General features: G+C 38.5%; 2 protein-coding genes across 3 annotated transcripts in view; one reads left to right on the top strand and one right to left on the bottom strand.

The window, feature by feature from the left end:
- Positions 1–19,387, top strand: part of anxa3b (annexin A3b) — a 275,725-nt gene that overhangs the window by 216,294 nt on the left and 40,044 nt on the right. The gene's annotated exons all lie outside the window — the stretch shown is intronic.
- On the bottom strand, positions 1,072–19,372 carry rbm18 (RNA binding motif protein 18). The gene is made up of 6 exons (XM_077243098.1): positions 19,185–19,372; positions 17,918–18,031; positions 6,873–6,999; positions 6,325–6,405; positions 2,393–2,481; positions 1,072–2,218 (listed from the first exon to the last, which is right to left on the bottom strand). The coding sequence occupies exons 2-6, from the start codon at positions 18,022–18,024 to the stop codon at positions 2,056–2,058; spliced, it is 567 nt and encodes a 188-aa protein (XP_077099213.1). The 5' UTR covers positions 18,025–18,031; positions 19,185–19,372; the 3' UTR covers positions 1,072–2,055.

The following is a 19,387-nucleotide window of genomic DNA, read 5'->3' as shown; positions in this document are numbered from 1 at the left end:
TTATATTATTGATTTTATTTGTAGAAGTCCACTCTTGCAACACTGTGTAGTAGGCTAATCTCTCTTTTATATTGCAACAAAAGCGTGTTAATGTATCGTTAGGCATATTTAACTTTACAAAATCTAATCACCATATTTTGATATAGCTGACTCGATCTCAAACATTGCATTCAATGGCATGCGAGATAAAAAAGAATACCTTTACCCAGTCGGAAACACGCATGCCAATTGATACGCACTTTCATGAGATCGGGCTCGGCATGCTATTATTATGTGGGGAGAAACAGAGAGGAAAATACATAACCATCAGATATTCAGATAGAGCGGCGTAGAGCTTTGCTCTCTGCAACAGTTGCATTAGAAATAGACCGTCTTGGCTATTCAGGTATGCAGCCTATTGTTAAAATGAAGGGTTGCATGTAAGAGGAAAGCGTTCAGGTTCAATGCATAACGCAACTTTTACTCTTTCATTTGTATTTGAACTGATTGTTTTTGGTTTGGAAATGAATTCGAATAAAATATGAATAATATTGAAGTGACCTCGCGCCCTTTAACATCATATTAATCGACAGATTACACGGCGGAAACTTGGTTCGTTAGTCGATGTGACCCATTTATTTTATATCACACAGGGAAAATGTGTCGAAAAATAAATTAACAGCAAATTAAGAATAATTTATAAACAAATAAGACAAAAAGAAGAATGAAATGTCTCTTGTGTTGGGTTAAATTCGCAAAGACCGTTAATAACGCATGTTGATTCCAATTAAAACCAGGTTTTAATTAGGAAAACAAAACATTTTAGGGTTAAATTGATATTTAATTAATTTAATCCTGCTTATGGCAAGAAATTAACTACCGTAGCCTATAGTTACTCACTAGGCCTGTTCGTAATTGAAAACGGTTGCAGTTGAATAAACGTAGCCTATTAAGAAAACGGTAATACAAAAAAAATCTACTATATTCTCGATCATTGCTGACAGCTCAAATCAACGCAAACGCAACACAGCAGATCTTACTGTGATTTAAATACGCACACGTCCACTTTAAGTGAAAGCACAAGAATCCAGCTTGGACATCTCAAGGACCATTTCATTTATTTTTGAACACAACAGAAGCGAAATCTATCAAAATACCTGGATATTTACACTGGAACCAAACTGTCCTGTTGTGATGCCCCACTCCAGATCATGTGATAAAAGCCCTTATCTCTTTAGACTTAAAAAGGCAAGATATTAATAGTTAAATAAACAATGCAGAATATTGTGCTTCCTTGATATAGGACTCCAACAGGGTAACAAAGAATGGTAAAGTCTAATTTGTATGTAGATTTTGGTTCATAAGACTCACAACAACTTTCGCAAGCAGCACATGGGGCAGTTTACATGTGGATAAAACACACACACACACACACACACACACACACACACACACACACACACACACAAAAAAAACACTATATTCAGGAAGAATATCAAGGAAGGGATGTAAATTGAAAAGGTGCAAAACTCTTAAAAGGGTAATTCAGCAAAAAATTAAAGTTGTCATGATTTATTCACCCTCATGATGTTTCAAACCCGTACGACAAAATAATATATTTTGAAGAATATTGGGGTTCAAACAACAATGGATCCAATTAACTTTCATTTTATCAACAAAAAAAAATCAGTAATTTATCAAAAAAATCCTCTTACAGGTTTGAACCGATATGAGAATGAGTATAAACGAGTAAATGATGACAAAATGTTGATCTTTTGACTGATAAATTCCTTTAAACCCAGGAGAACTGAAATTAATTGGGTAATATCAATATCAAAAACTAAATTCACAAGAATTGTGTGGTTAGATTCTGCTTATATCAGCCGATCTTTCAGTAAAAATACTCCTCCGCTGGCTGAGAAACAGAACAGCTCTACAAATCAAAGGTGTAGGACTCGCTCTTCTCATGACATATCACAGTCTCACAATGGCCAAGACACAAGAACAGCTCATCTGCGCACATCTCTCAGTCTGTTCCTGTTGGGTGAAGAGACACTTGGCCAGTTGTTGAAGAGGTCATCTCCTGAATTTGCGGAACTGCTTGCGGTAGGGCTGGGACCTCTTGTCTCTGGTATCGGGGGGCTTGTTGTAGATGTACGCAGAGGGTCCGGAATAGTCATCCGGGTTTTCTTCCATCATCTGCAGCTTGGCTTCAATGGCACGAATCTTTGCATTAACACTTTAAACAGCAGAGGAAATAGAAAAGGAAACCTTCTTATCCAGTCCAAATGGGTCACTTAAGTCAATTTGAGGCTATTTGGAAAGAGTAAATGAGAACAGAAACAAAAACAGGAGGGAATCTGAAGAAAAAAAGAGTGAAAATGAAAGGAAGCTGAGAGGTAATGTCCCAAACCTCAGTGTGGTTGGCATCTCCTCTGCTTCGCTGGACGAAGGATCTAAACTGGCCGGCACATTTTTGTCTCCTCTGAAGGGTTCAAACTTCTGAAAGCCAACAAACACAGACCAAGATGGATATAAGACAGTTCTGAGACAACATGCACTGAGGATTGTTAAACTGAAACACATTTGGTTGCATTTGAGAGCAGAGAAAGAGAGCTGGCTGCTTATTAGTCATATGCTCTCTTGGAATAGTGTGGGAAAAGTTGGGCTACGCAACGTCATAAACATTCATTCCACTCAAAAATGTCCCTCCAACCACCCTTGCGATCATGAGGATGATAGCAGATCATGGGAATCTGTGGGGAATAAAAACAAAATGTTTTAAAATTGGAGATGATGACACATATTTAGCAGTTAATGAAAGAAAACGGACAAAATGAAAACTAAAAAAATCTTTGGATTCCACATGGTATTAAAGCACAATAAAAGACAATGTGAAATTGCTTTTGCAATGCCTTAAACTTCCAAAATGTGGCGCATTTGTTAAGTTAACCTGAATATTAACTTGCAAATGGTGTGGGCTGGGACTTTTTTATTTATTTTAAGGATGGGAATTTGATTTGTTGGGATCAATTTGTTTGGATCTTCATGTTGATATTATTAGAAGTGCTTGCTGTCCCAAACCGCTGACCCAACACTCTAAAAAATGCTGGGTTGTTTCAACCCAACTTTGGGTCAAATATGGACAAACCCAGCTTTTGGGTGACATTTTTAACTTACATTTTTAACCCAATGTTTGGGTTTGTCCATATTTGACACACAATTGGGTTAAAACAACCCAGCATTTTTTAAGAGTGAAAGTAAACTTTGGCATGTAACTACGGTACATGCATGAATGATAGTAGTTTAAATGTTCATTTTGAGCGGTGTTATTTATTTTCCAAGCAATCAGACCTGGTGGATGATAAAACAGGTGGGAAAAAACATGGACTTTCATTGAATGACCACATCTAGGGACAAAAATATCTAATATATCAATATCACCCCTCTTTGAAAGTAGGAATCACCATCTGATTTTTTTTTTTTTAATTTAGGTCAAATTATTTATTTTTACTGAAAAACTGCTGAGATTCAACATTAATTCCCTGTACTTTACATTTTCATTGACAACAAAACAATGGAAATTGCATGTTCTTTAGGTTTAAATTGACTTGTTAACAGGGCAAAAATACCAATTATAATATTTTTTTCTTTAAATTACAATATCTAAAAATAAATGAATAAATAAAGTATTTTGTGTGTGAAAAAAAAATCCATGTCCTCCTCCCATTTGTGACTGTACACAAGAAGGTTGCACGGATAACCATAGTTTCTTCAAAAAAATATAGTTTTTTTTTTCATTGCTGGCACATCCTTGGTTGCTTTAGCAGAAAAAAAATTCTTGTGTAAAATAATGTAATAAAATAATAATGAATAATGGAACATGTATCAAAGTAAACTTGGATTTCTTCTCTTGTAAAATCAAATCTTTCAAATACCGAAAACCATAAAGCAATGTTCTTACAGTCTGTTTCTGATCCTATACATTACATTAAATATTCCTTTTGTTTATTTTCCTTTAGATCGCTAAACTCCACCCAAACAACTGCAAACCATATACACACCGCATTATCAGACAGCTCAAGTGAACCAGGGGGCTTCAAAGCACACAGCTGATACAAACACAGCACTGAAGAATCCACTGAGACCCACACAGGTCCTGCTGTGGGTGAGATGGGACAGTGGTCAGGAGGACCTGGAACCAGAGCTGCCTGCTGCTACTTGTTGTCAACAACCCTGCACCGTTGACCTTGACCCCGGCCTGGTGTCCCTTTCCCCTAAGACGGGGAGGGCCAGAGGGGCGGGATTCTCAGCCATACAGGATTTCCTCACTCCCAGCGGCAGCTGCCTATTGTTAAGGAGCAGGGAAGCCTGTGGAGCCCCTCTCTATAGCTTAACTATAGGTGTGATGCATGATCTTTATGGACTGTTTTGAAGTAACAGCATCCAGATATTCCATAAAACAACTATAGAAGCATAAATTAATGTCAAGGATCGACTGAAGTTACAGTACAGACTAGAAATGTACGCTTTCTGATGAAAAAATGAGAGTGTGGTGCACATGCAGAACTGGCCGGCAAAAGTTCACACTTTTCTAGACTTGACTTCTCAAGCTACACGTTATATGCTAACTTGTTTAGATTCACCATGCGTGAGACTTTAGCAATGGATGATGTGCCATTAATTATGCTTTTCATGAGTGCAGTATTCAAACTCAAACACAAAAAACTGAGAAACTTTGGCCTAAAGCAATGGTTGTTGCTGCCGTCACAGTGAGTACCACAGTTAAGCAAGGAATACAGACCCACAAAATGAGAAATGACTGGTGGGAAGGTATTTATTTAAAAAAATGCGATTCCAGTACTGAGTAGTCATCATTTTACTATCTTTTTTATTCATACACTACAGTTCAAAAGTCCCGAAGAAATTAACACTTTTGTTCAGCAAGGACACATTAAATGGATCAAAAGTGACTAAAGATAATTTTAGGCTATTTCTGAATATGCGTTCTTAAGCGATCTTGTGTCTTGTGTTCTCATACGTCATCATCAACTGCGAAGTTCAATAGGGTTCAACAGTTCCTGCCCCCTTTGTCAGCGATGCTGGTTCCAGAAGTATTTTTTTCATTCATTTTTCCCATAGGGATTTTAAAAAAGTCTTTGTTAAAGAGTTATGCCATGAACAAAGACATATCAGCTATGAGGTGAATCACAACATTACAAACTTTTTACAAAGTTTTCGAAAGACTGTACTTAACGGCTTTAGTGAGGGAAAGAACTACAATCCCATGAAGCATTGCAAACAGCATAATCGAATTAAAAATTACGGAGAAATAATAAACTTCTCATGGACAAATGTTTATATATATGCAAAATATGCATATTATATATACAAATATTTAAGTATTTTGAGAGCTTAGAGAGATGAATGATTACATTACATATTCATGGCAGTGGGCGGAGCTAAAGACCTCTTTGGCACATGTTGCTTTTTTCAACTCACTAATTGGTGTAATTTTCAGGACAGCATCATGGGTAGATCTGCTGTATGCTGTAAAATACGATTATTTTAAAATCATTTTTTATTATAATAATAATGTAAAATGTTTTTGTGCATCAAATCAGCATTTTAGAATGATTTCTGAAGGATCATGTGACACTGAAGACCGGAGTAATGATGCTGAAAATTCAGCTTTACCATCACAGGAATAAAATTAAAATAAAATGCAGTTGTTTTAAATAGTAATTTTTACTGTATTTTTTTCAAATAAATGCAGCCTAGGTGAGCATAAGAGACTTCTTACCGACCCCAAACTTTTAAATTTAAGTGAATATTTTTAACAATTGATTTATTTGTCAAAAAAACAGATACTAAAGTAGAATTTCAAATATCAAGTATCAGAATCAAGAAGTTATCTAAATAGCTATCTATCTATATCTTATTTTTAAAATCAAGCTCAAATAAACAAAACTCAAACAAATTAAGCAAATATTATATTAAAGAATGTTAATTTTATTTCAGCAATGTTAAGAGTTATTTACTTTATTTAAATGAAATAATGTGTTATATTAACAAGCTTTACATCATCCACCCTGCTCTCTAAGACATCAGCATCAGCCATTAAAATGTCAGAAAACAAAAGATCTGTAATCTGAACAATGCCCGTGATATTCTGGCTTCTAGATATGGCTTTCCTTCAATATAAGTCTATTGGATTTTGTCCTGTTTTATCATCTGTCAGGCAAAAATCGTAAGTCTGATCGCTTAGAAAATGTATTTTAACCACTAACCTATAGTAAGAGTAATTAGAAAACAGTAATTGCTATTTGTGATACTCACCTTTACCTGAGCATGAGCCCAACGCACCACTAACTTCTTAGAAAGTGCCAATTTTCCATTCAGACACTGAATAGCCCGTTCAGCCTCCTGTGATGGACAGAAAACACATTTTATGCTTTTATGATGATCACAATCATGCATGCATCTATAAACAAGTCGCTATACTTAATAATTTCACTCCTGATCATCCATCTACATTTGAAATCCTCTCTCAAAGATCGCCTCTTCCAAAGTCTCTGGATTCCAAACCTTCCTGTGTGTTTGTTTGCTACTTTCGGCTGTTGCTGGAAGCATGGCGTAATGATAGGGAACAATAATGGCTGATGATGGATCACTAGCTTTCCAAGCTCTCATGAAGGGTGTGAATGAGATCTATAAACACACATTTCCCCTCCAACAACACCCCTGGGACTGCCTCATATTACACTCTTTATCTCATCAGCAGTCTGGGTGCCTCTTAAAAACGTGCATATTATTTCTGGATCAAAACTGACACTTCCTTTGGTATTTTGGGTTGTTAATTCTTAGATGTTGTAAAGAAGAACGAGAAGAACCTCTTTGGTGTGGAAGTTGACAAAGCAGTATCCTCTTGGCTGGCCCTCCAGAGGACCTGATTTATGGAACAGGAAGTCAAACTGCTTGACTTTGCCAAACTTCTCCAGGAGCTTCACTAGGTGGTACCTGCAGGAACACAGAGTGAGGTGTTTTTACTTTCAAGACTATTTGCCTTTTGCAAAATACCTCCAAAGAATAGGAGTTCGGCACTCATGAGGAGATTATCAAGGACAATGGATTCACGAGAAATTGTATTCATGATGCTTCCTTTGGCAAATGGCACAAATAACTGTACTGACCAAGAATAAAATAAATGAGTGATAACCATTATTAAAGCCACAAGCGAATAATACATGTCATGGAATCATAATTCTTTGTAAGCAAGGCTCGATCAGAATGACAGGTCTCTTTACACCTTTTTAGCTGCTGTAAATCTTTTATTCACACAATACAAAGGATACAGCAGGGGGACAATGAGGATATAAAAAAGCGGAAGACTGAATTCCCTCAAGAGTTTAATTTAAGACAAACAATTACGAAGAGTGCAGCTTCTATAACCTGCTGTACGGTTCGGTAATAGCCAATAGAAGACATGGGAAATGACTACGGTTCGCCTTAAGCACCTTATTATTGCCAAAACTTATTGACGTTCACTAGATAAACACTAGAACTTTCTTCAAAATATCTTCTTTTGTGTTCCACAGAGGAAAGAAAGCGATTGGGATGACAGAGATGTAATTTTGAAATGTTGCAAGCCAGATTTAAATTCACAATGGCCACATGATCACCATGGTTCAATGTGTCGGAAAACGTCAACATGAAATGGCATTCGCAACTCAATCTATTCTGAAAGGTATAATTTTTCCAAGTGAGAGTGGGATGTGCATCCATTGGGAATTGATTTAATCGTGAAAAGTGGGTGTTACATAGCAGAATGGATCAGCCGACTGGGCGTGATCTCTATTTCAATAAAAGATTTAAAAAAATATATAAGCTTCGGATGCATCTACTAAAAATGAAAGTCTGGAAGAAAAGCACCTGGTCAATTTTTGATGCAGCTATGAGTACAAGTATAAAGAGCTTGTAAAACAGGATTAATGAATTTCTTTCCAAGAGAACTTCACGCTGAACCTGTGCTATTCAAACAAAGAGAGAGTATAAATAGACGTCTTCAAACAACCATGTCCACGTCATTCGAGAGCAGTCTAGCATGCAGTCCATACATAAGACCAAACATTTGCAAGTACCTTTTGCTTCTGCATGTTCACCTGTCATCCAAACCGCTAACATTCAATCTGACTTGACGCTGCATGAACACCACTTTATTTGCACCCAATGTTTTTTTAGTATGTTGGGAAAACCAATTTTAAAGAACGCTATATCGACAGTCAATGACGACATGATGCTCATTTTTATGTCAAGATCAAATATTTTATTCTAAAGCACATTAAAAATGTTTTTCTTGGTAAAATTATCCGAGTGAAGAAGAAAAGCCTCAATAAAAGGATGAAATTCTTGGGGGAAAAAACATTAAGTTACCTTCTTTTGTTATTACTTTAAAAAAAACAACAGTTTTTCAAATATATTATACAATTTTAAAACCCTGGTGCAAGCAGTGTTTGGGGGGGTTGGAAATAATATCACGACACATGAGATTGTGTCAAGTTCATTAAGTCTTTATCTTGGCTGCTTTTACTTGTCATTTACACTTACATGAATTATCTTGTCACTAGTGTTGACATTGTCTTGACGTAGCGTAGGTTGATGAATGTGGCATCACATGGGCATCACCCAAACCAAATTCTAGAGATTCAGTAATGCAACTAAGGAAGGCATCCAAGCATTTCATTCAGCTGAGAAAAGGCTGGGAAAGCTACCCAACTGAGTCTCAGGAACGTGGAAAAGACGTGCTCAGGATAAACAACAATGCATTTGTGGAACTACTAGCTTCTAGCATGACAGCCAGAGTGGTCTGGGAGTTGCCTCCTAAACCGAGACAAGGAGATGCCTGGGATTTCTTTGTTGTTTCAGTTGGTTGAGGTTATTTTTAGCCCTGGAAAGGTAGGAACGCAGATAGAACTGGGGGTCCTGGCTTCAGTGTTAATGTTTTCCCCTCCTCTCCCAGGAGCTTTTCTCCAAGTAGTATTTCGCACTTTCCCAGCCACCACCCTCTCAGGCTTGAGCCACGGGATCTTCCTGACTTGCTGCAGATTGAAGAATTGATAGTGGCCCGATTCAAAGAGACAACCTGCAGATTTTTTTTCAGACCACAATGCAAATCCCCAGAGGGCAATAAAATGTGCTGTGGGGAGGAAGAAGGGGTCTGTCTAAGGAGCTTGGAGTATTTTGTGAAAGTGTTGACATAAGCCAAGCATGTCATCTGTTTGGGCCAAAGTCATCGAAACTCTGCCCACCCATCTGCAACGTCTCTCCTTTCAGTATCGCTGCGCGGACCTTGAGAAACAGCACAGAATCAAGAAAACAGCATGGATATCAAGGTCAAGGAGCGATTCCAACAGACACGTGTCTATTTCAGATGATTGGAGGGTGTGGTCTAAGGCCAATGCCGTTTTCCTCCTCGGCCGTCCCATCGGATAGGGCCTCCTGTTCCTTGCTGCCGTAATAACGGACAATGCAAAGCAGAGCTCCAAAAGCACAAACAACCTGCGGCACATGGTAGATCCATCACCGGCCCTAAATGGGCCCCAGTGGAGCATGGACAGGTCAATATGTCAGCCTGTTATTACGACAGCAGCCCCTGCTTTGTGTGAATTTGTCCGCCACACTACAGGCCTTAACTGTGGGAAACGAAACCTGAAAGAAAGAGTTTGTATGTATGTGCATGCATGATGGGGTGGAGCTCTGTAAATGTTGACGAATGTTTTCATTAGATGGAAATGCACAGAAATGTTGTCATCACTGCCCTTATTATGGGTCATCAATCTTCACCACCTGCCATAGGAATGTCACTCAGACTACAGGTTTAAAGGGTTAGTTCACCCAAAAATTTAATTTCTGTCATTAATTACTTGCCCTCATGTCGTTCAAAACCCATAAGACCTTCGTTTATTTAAGGAACACAAATTAAGATATTTTTGATGAAATACAAGAGGTTTCTGAACCAGCCATAGGCAGCAATGTTACGCCTCTCGCAGTTCAAACAAATAAGGCTGGGCAACAAACTCAAGCTCCTCTTCTCTTATATTGGAATTCTCATTTTAGACTTCTAATTCGCGACTGGTGTTTTGTTTTGCTCTATCCTCAGCGCTTCCGCGTTCATCAATACGTCATGCGTCGGGTCAGAGGTCACTCTTCCACCGGACGTTACCGGAAGCCAGTGATTATAGTTACAGTGATTATTTGAGGTTGTGGGTGATCCTGACATTTCACTGTACACAAAGTTCATCTGAAGAAAAAAAAAGATTTTAATTTTTATTTAACATTTGGTATTATTGTTTGGAATTAGATTAACAATTTGTATAATTATGATTAAAAAAAAGAATTTTTTTTATGAGCTATATGAGGCATAAATGTTTAATGCAAACTATAAAGTGAACAGAATTACATTTCAAGAAACTTCCATTTAAAGCCAAGCTAATAATTAAGTTTCCAGTTTTAGAATGATTATTAGAAAGAGACGGCTCTAGAAATGGCTGATTCCTCTGGAAGTGTACTTCGCTCACTGGCGGATTGAGACAAACCCTAGACAGAGATTTGGAGCAGGGCTGATTTAACAGGTGGAAAATATGAGACCTGTGCAATTTAAGCACTGTGACTTGTCATGGTGCCCAAGCATTAACTATCAGTATCATACATGTCTAACACATTTCAGTGGAAAAGAAACGAGAGGAATTGAGCAACTGCTCAAATGTGTCCAGAAACTGTAATTTTCCATCTAGCTGCAGCTTGTGATTAATGAAATGATGATGGTGAAACTTACAGTCAGTAAGTTAGATGGATTAGCACTCAGAAGAGACTGTTTACACTGAAAGAACAAAATGATTTTCTTTTTTGTCTGATGAAATTTGTTGGTGACTACTTGCAGAACTGTAAATGTGAACTTTGCAGGTTTTTCCAAAGCGGTGATGTATTGAGATCAATCGTATTAAATAAATAAGGCTGTTTGTAAAGTGCCGTGATGGAATGAGTGACAAATAAGTGTTTTTTAAATTAATTACTCTTACATCAGAATCTAAGCATCAAGACTCACAGCTGATTTTTCCTATATTTTAATTTCCAAAATGTTACTTTAGCTTGCTACTTTATAGAAAACTGACAGATGATAATTGCTTGTGACATATAACATAAGAGAGACAAATGGAGTGTTCGTATTGTGTTTTTGTTTTCAATCCCAAAAACTACTGGGTAAATCTCACAAAAACTGTCAAGAAATGTCATATTTCACAAATATTTTGCATTAAGACATGAAGCTTGTATTTTAGGCCACTAAATTATTTTTTGTATTGTGACATAACTTTTATTATAATTAAGCACACTGCATGTGAATGGGGTTGGCTAAGGTCCTGTTTAAACCTGGATAAAAACATTGCCAAATATTTAAATAACATCTGTCTGTAGTGGAAGTCTGTATGTGTTTGGGATTTTCCAAATGTTTTAATCAATCTCCTACTTTAGAGCACTGGTAGACTGACAGGTGACTAGGCGGTCCTTCATTGTCTAAGATGCATTAGGATAGATTAAAAGGCACACTACAAAAGCAATGTGGTTACATGGTGTTCTGGGCTCCTTTATTTACATCTGTATTGACAACTGACCACTAGTGGTTGACCAATATCTGGCATTTTTAAATTATCGACAATGGCAGATACGTTTTTCTGTTTGGCCTATAATTGTCTGAAGCCGCTTTTATTCAGACAACAACGGGACTCTTATTTTGACAGCAGCAAGACAGGCAGCGCCTGATTTTTAAATTAGTGGCTGCATCCAAAATCACATACTCTCTTGGGTAGGTTCCTATTTTGAATAAGAAATTACTTTACGACCACTAAAAAAGTCATTTCTATTTAGTATGAATGTGTGCTGTATTATTGTAATTCGGAAGTAATACATTCGCCATGTTGTTATTATCATGTGACCTTCTAGTGTCAGTAATGTCACTTCACTATCATTCATAAATCCTCTCCTGTGGCCTTATGGGATAGAAAAGTGTCCATCGTACGCACACTACAGAATCTCACCGGAGGAAGTAGGTCATCCGGGAACTTTTTGTCTACTCTATGAGTACTGTGAATTCAGACATACTTTTGCACATACTGTTTTATATAGTGTATATAGTAAGGAAGTATGTGATTTCAGATGCAGCCCTTAATTTCAAACTATGCTGTGCCAGAGAATTTAATTGGCACTGTCTGGTTACTTTCGGTTTCTGGACTGGCTGAACTTAAATATAGTTGAGGAAAGTATATTTTAGCATAATCTTGACTAAAACAAACAGATGCCTGTGGCGAACAGGACGGCCGAGGGACGTGAGAGAACGGCGCGAGGCCGGTGGTGCGATTGCTAATGAGCAACACCTGTGAAGCACACCGGTCTCGCATCTCTCACGGAGGAGCGGAAGCATAAAGGAGGAGCGACGACGTTGATGATCCAGAGAGGAACAAGCCTGTATTTTAGTTGAGTTTTGTTTTTTGTATTTGGTATTGGAGGGGCAGCTGCCATCCGGGAGGGAGAAGAGGAGCCGTCGCCGCTCGCCGTGGGCCGGAGCCTGCTGCCGTCCACCAGCGAAGGGGAGGAGCAGGGAGCGGGGGACTCCTGGCGTCTGCCCAAGGCACCCGAGGAGCCGTCACCGTCCACCGGGCGGCGGAGGAGCGTCGAGCCGTCCACCGAGGGCTACCCAGTGTCACCGCCAGGCACCGCGGAGGAGATCGCCCAGCTGGTGGGTGAACAGATGGCAGCGCGTTGTGGGAACCGGACCAATTTTTTTTTTCCTCTCTCCCCTCTCTCGATCTGTCGCTCCTCATGCTTCCGTCTCCGTTTCCCTCGGCTTGTCGGTCCATAACCCACAGGGATCGCCGCCGCCGAGGGGGGGGTGGCGGGGGGGAGTAGGCACAGGCTCGTGGGTACCCCCCGGCCTGTGAGGGGCGATGGGGGTATGTGGCGAACAGGATGGCCGAGGGACGTGAGAGAACGGCGCGAGGCCGGTGGTGCGATTGCTAATGAGCAACACCTGTGAAGCACACCGGTCTCGCATAACACCTGTGAAGCACACCGGTCTCGCATCTCTCACGGAGGAGCGGAAGCATAAAGGAGGAGCGACGACGTTGATGATCGAGAGAGGAACAGGCCTGTATTTTTGTTGAGTTTAGTTTTTTGTATTTGTGTTTTATTTTAGCCAGCAGTCGTCCGCGAGGGGCTGCTGGCCGTTATGTTTATTTTGGGTAAGCCAGCAGTCGTCCGCGAGGGGCTGCTGGCCATTATGTTTATTTTGGGTAAGCCTGCAGTCGACCGCGAGGGGCTGCTGGCGGTATTTTAGTTTGTTTAGTTTAATTTTGTTTTTATTTTAATAAAGTACGTTTAAATGTTCGCCGGTTCCCGCCTCCTTCTTCCCTGAACATTGCTACAATGCCATTCAAATACACTTGAATATCCATGCCATTCCTCAATCATATGCACATAGAACACTGCTTACTGCATGGCTATTGAGACCACACCCCCTACTGGCACTGTGCATGCCTCCATCACATGTACAGAAGCCCAAAGCACAAGACTATTGAAGGCACACATTTAAGCCTGTGGACTTAGTGAAGTAAAGTTTTGATGATATTATGAGGAAATATATTTATTAAATGTTTAAATTGCAAATATCACATACAAATGTATTAGTAGCAATGCTGATAAGTTAGATGCTAAATAAGCTAGAATAACTTTATTTACCACATAAGGCAGATGCTAGCTAGCTACCTCATGACCTGCGTGAAGTTGGCCCCCCACGAAACGCAAAACATCGTCAAAATAGGCTTAATCGTTTGTGCTCTGTTTGTGCTGTAAAAAGTTTCGTTTGTGCTGCTTCGTTTTTTTAGATATTAAAAGAATATTTTTAGGTCATTCTGAGGTCACTTAGCCCCCCCACATGATCCAAATTCACCCAAAATAGTCTCGTTCGTTTGTGCTTCGTTTGTGCCGGTAAAAGTTTCATTTGTGCTGCGTCGGGTTTTAAAATATCAGACATTGAATTATAGACGATGATGTCACCAGCCCCTCACATGCTCCAAATTCACCCAAAATAGGCTCAATCGTTTGTGCTCCGTTTGTGCTGTTTTGTGCTGTAAAAAGTTTATTTTGTGATGCGTCGGGTTTTAAAATATTAGACATTAAATTACTGTTGATGACGTCACCAGCCCCCTACATGATCCAAATTCACCCAAAATAGTCTCGTTCGTTTGTGCTCCGTTTGTACTGTAAAAAAAAATCGTTTGTGCTGCGTCGGGTTTTAACATATGATATTAAATCAAATTATAAATGTTATTTATTAGGCTATAGGCTACAAGCTGACTGAATAAAATAGATAGCCTAATTGAATTGGTCACCGAGAACAAAAATAGTTAGTAATGGTCATTCTAGTTACTTAGGCTATTTCTAAGAAATGTCTATCTATTTTTATGAAGTCAGTTCGGGTTTGTTATTAAATCTCTTACCAAAATGTTAGATGCTAATAAAAATGATTTAATAGAACATTAATTTCGTATCAGTGTTTTTGTAGTCCCTGTATTGTTTAAAAAAAACTTCATGGTGTTCAGACATTGTCAGACTATTTTTTTTTCTGTCACTCACTTTCTCTGGGCATAATGGATTTGTGCCCTTAAGTTGTAGTTTAAATGTAATTTCAGCAAGTTTGGGCACAAGAACACCAAAAATATCCTCGAGGTGAGCACACTTTTAAAGTAGAATTGACAAAGACTCTGTCATCACATAATTTGTTCAGGAGATGTAGTGTGCTATTTTATCGAAGTTTGCGCTCAAGTCTATTACTTTGTGTGTTATTTTTGGTTTGAAGACAGTAACTTGTCAGTATTAAGTGTTTTTAAGTTTAAGTTTTTAAAGGTCAATTTTTTTTGTTGTTAATGGATGTTCGATAGTACATGATTAAATTTCAAAAGTTTTATCATTTTGACTTAATTCATTGACATGAATTTACACATACATACATAATAATAATAGTTATTAAATAAATTATATTATAGCCTACAAAGACACATAGCCTACACAGACACATACTGTACATACACACACACCAGTCAAACGTTTGAGCATTTTTTAATGTTTCTCAAAGAAGTCCCTTCTGCTCACCAAGGCTGTATTTATTTGATGAAAAATACAGTAGGCTAATATTGTGAAATATTATTTCACTGCTGTTTTCTATGTGAATATATAGTAGTGTAATTTATTCCTGTGATCAAACCTCAATTTCCAGCATAATTACTCCAGTCTTCAGTGCTGTTTAATTTTGGGTGAATTTGCATCAGGTAGGGGGGGGCTGAGTGACCTCAGAATGACCAAAGAATATTAGTAGCCTACTATTTTATTATCTAAAAAACCGAAGCAGCTCTAACGAAACTTTTTACAGCACAAACGGAGCACAAACGAACGAGACTATTTTGGGTGAATTTGGATCATGTGGGGGGCTGTTGACGTCATCAACAATAATTTAATGTCTAATATTTTAAAACCCGACGCAGCACAAACGAAAATTTTACCGGCACAAACCAGCACAAACTGAGCACAAACGATTGAGCCTATTTTGGATGAATTTGAGGCATGTGGGGGGGCTGAGTGACGTCATCGACCTAACCTTCAATGATTAATATTTTAAAACCCAACGCATCACAAAATAAACTTTTTACAGCACAAACGGAGCACAAACGATTGAGTCTATTTTGGGTGAATTTGGAGCATGTGGGGGGCTGGTGACGTCATCGTCTATAATTCAATGTCTGATATTTTAAAACCCGACGCAGCACAAACGAAACTTTTACCGGCACAAACGAAGCACAAACGAACGAGACTATTTTGGGTGAATTTGGATCATGTGGGGGGGCTAAGTGACCTCAGAATGACCTAAAAATATTCTTTTAATATCTAAAAAAACGAAGCAGCACAAACGAAACTTTTTACAGCACAAACGGAGCACAAACGATTAAGCCTATTTTGACGACGTTTTGCGTTGGGTGGGGGGACAACTTCACGCAGGTTACCTCATGTGGCTGTTTTTCTCTGCCTCCTGCAATATGTTTTCAAGATCATTCCAGTTGCTTAGCCAGCCTTACTATTTATGTATCTGTTCATGCCATTGCATTAGTATTCTTACTAGGCTGACAGACATCACGATGTTTATTCCATGGTGACACGTCATGCTTGGCACGTGATTCACCACAGCCAAAATAGCGCTGTATGACAGATTTAGCGCTTTTATTTCTAAATATTAACAAACTCCTTACCATGTCATAAACTATCTTCTATTCCGATTCTCAAATATGTGTAAGTGAGTTTGTTTTGTAGTTTAAAAAACCTTTATAAGTTATCTTGATCTCTAACGTGAGATGGGCGTCATGTTTGGGCCGCAGTTTAGAGATTCCTGTCTGTTGGATTTAAGTTATTACAGCGCGAAATACATGAAAGTAAGTGGCTGTTGAACTGAAAATAATCAATTCTTCCATGAAACAAGTGATTGTTCAATAAAATAATAAAAAATTGTTCTGTTCTACTTACAAATAAATCTGTTGAAATATCGGTTGAAAACATTTTGTATGGATGTTTTCTTATGACTTCTGTTTATATTTATGCTTGGTTATGATACAATGATCGATTACATTACAATGAATTCCCAGTTAGTTCCCATTAATTCCCATAATTCCCATGGAAGGTTTCTAATATGGAATATTTCCAAAAATCCCCAGCTTAACTTCCCATGGAATTTTACCGGATACTTTCCGGAAATTTACCGGAAATTGTCCGCCCCTTTGCAACCCTAAATGGGGCTAATAGGAAGTGCCAAGGCTCTCCGTTAGACGGGCTCTGGCTGTGCTGCATCCAGTTGGCCACTATTTCATATTCATTTAAATTTTCACTCTTTGCTGTATGTATTTATCTAATTTAGTAAATATGTAAAATAAACTTAATTGTCATTGCAGCAATTGTTATGCATGTTAGTTAAATCAAATGTTGAAACAACATATGTATATCAGCCACCCTTCTCTCTAAGAAATTGATATCAGCCATCAAAAATGTGTTTGGATCACCAAACAAGGTTGATAAACAGGTGTAAACAAATCCAAACTGTCCAAAAGGTTATTGTGCTATAACTAGTTGATCCATCACACTGAATCCCTCAAAGTTTTTACCTCATCTCCTCGGTTTCTTCATAAATCTCTCTGATGATCCATCCACAGCTGCTACAGTGCACTACCTAAAGTACCTTTCTACCTCCCAACTCAATTACTACTCTCAATTATCCACTTACTTCGAAACCCCAGCACAAAACTGGCTTTGGGTGAACGCTGACCTCACATAGCAGGACTCCACCGTTGTGTGTGTGTGTGTGTGTGTGTGTGACCCTGAAGTGGAACTCACTACTACAAACACTCCCAGCATGTGAACTAATTAATCTTCCCAATCACCAGCCTGTGGGCATCACGGCTGTTTTCATTCAAGCAGGTTATTTAAAGAAAAACAGAGGAGCGAGAGGGAAGGAAACGCCTGTCTAGACGCCAGCCCGGGCAAGCCGTACATTTTCCAGGGGCGCTCTCGCAACGTGTGCTATTTCTCTCGCGCTTCCCTTCCATGTCACCCGGCCACCCCCTCTCCACCTTGAGCAGCCGCTACAGGTTCACAAAGTAAACACACCAGGTGAATGAGAAATGATGGCAGTCCCTCAGAAAAACAGGTCTCCACGGCCGAGCGGCTCTCTTTAACACGGCTTGTCGTCATCTGCTCATTCTCCAGCACAAAGACACGCTCGGCTAATCAATCACCCGTGTCTGCCTCAGAGGCAATGCAGCACTGGGTTTCTGCGCAGGCAAACACTCACTCTGTGATTTTGGGGTCAATGTTGCCGATCCAGAGCCGATGACCGTCCTGTGCCGAGCCACCTGACAGGATGGAGGCATTCTCCACAGTCTCCGAGGCAGACTGCATTAGGGTCCTGAGGAAAAGTCAGAGAGCTATCAGTCATGTTCAGGTAAGTGTGTGTGTGTGTCTGTCTGTCTTTCTCTCTATCAGAATGTGTCTGTCTGATTTATCCATCTATCTATCTGACTGTGTGTCTATCTATCTGTCTGTCTATCTATATTTTTTTTTTTTATCAGACTGTGTCTGTCTGTCTATCTATCTATCTATCTATGTATCTATCTATCTATCTGTCTGTGTCTATCTATATATCTACCTATCTATCTGACTGTCTATCTATCTATCATTCAGTCAATCTATCTATCTGACTGAGTGTCTATCTGTCTGTCTATCAATCTATCTATCTGACTGTGCATCTATCTATATATATATATATATATATATATATGACTGTGCATCTATCTATATATCTATATATATATATATATCTGACTGTGCATCTATCTATCTATCTATCTATCTATCTATATATATATATATATATATATATATATATATATGTCTGACTGTGCATCTATCTATCCACCAGACTGTATGTCTGTCTGTCTATCTATCTCTCTGACTGAGTGTCTATCTATCTCTATATATATATATATATATATATATATATATATATGTGTGTATGTCTATCTGTCTATCTATCCATATGACTGTGTATATCTACCTATCTATCTATATATATATATATCAATCAGACTGTCTGTCTGTTTATCTATCTATCTATCTATCAGACTCTGTCTGTCTGTCTGTCTGTCTATCTGACTGTGTATCTATCTATATATCTAACGTTATATCACATAACAGATCAAATATACATAACTGAACTGAATGAAACACTTCCATAAAACTCAAATTTCTCATAAAACGTATAATAACCTTCTCTTGAGAGTGCGATGCATGCAGAACAGTTACAGTTTAGGTCTCTTGGTGTGAAATTAGCCATGACAATTAAAATGCAGTATGGACATGACAATAACGTCAATGTGAAATTTTACAAACCATTTGCCGTTTAGAAACAATCACAGATACTGTTGAACAATGATAAAAAATGATACTGATAAACAATATAAACTAAAGCCGAAACATAATTAATTATACACATCAATGGCTGTAGAGCTAACAACTAGCAAGCAGTGTTAATAGTTTACATACGTTAGCAAAACACTCACCCTCCTCTCGTATTCCTCTCCTCTGCTCTCTAAACCTAAAATAAATATGCTATGTACAAAATCTGGTGGCACTGGCTCAAAACCTACAATTCATGTCCTTTATATGCCACACGAACGAGTCAGACAAAAACATTGAATGTAGCCAGTTAGCTTTACCATACCTAACATCAACAACGGCGCCATAAAGTGACGTTAACAGCATG

This window comes from Siphateles boraxobius, unplaced genomic scaffold (assembly GCF_051911475.1).
Source record: "Siphateles boraxobius isolate OS27281-9 unplaced genomic scaffold, OSU_SipBor_1 25, whole genome shotgun sequence".
NCBI classification, from domain to species: Eukaryota; Metazoa; Chordata; class Actinopteri; order Cypriniformes; family Leuciscidae; genus Siphateles; species Siphateles boraxobius.
Note: the sequence above shows the minus strand (reverse complement) of the source record. Positions and strands in the feature narration are given on the sequence as shown.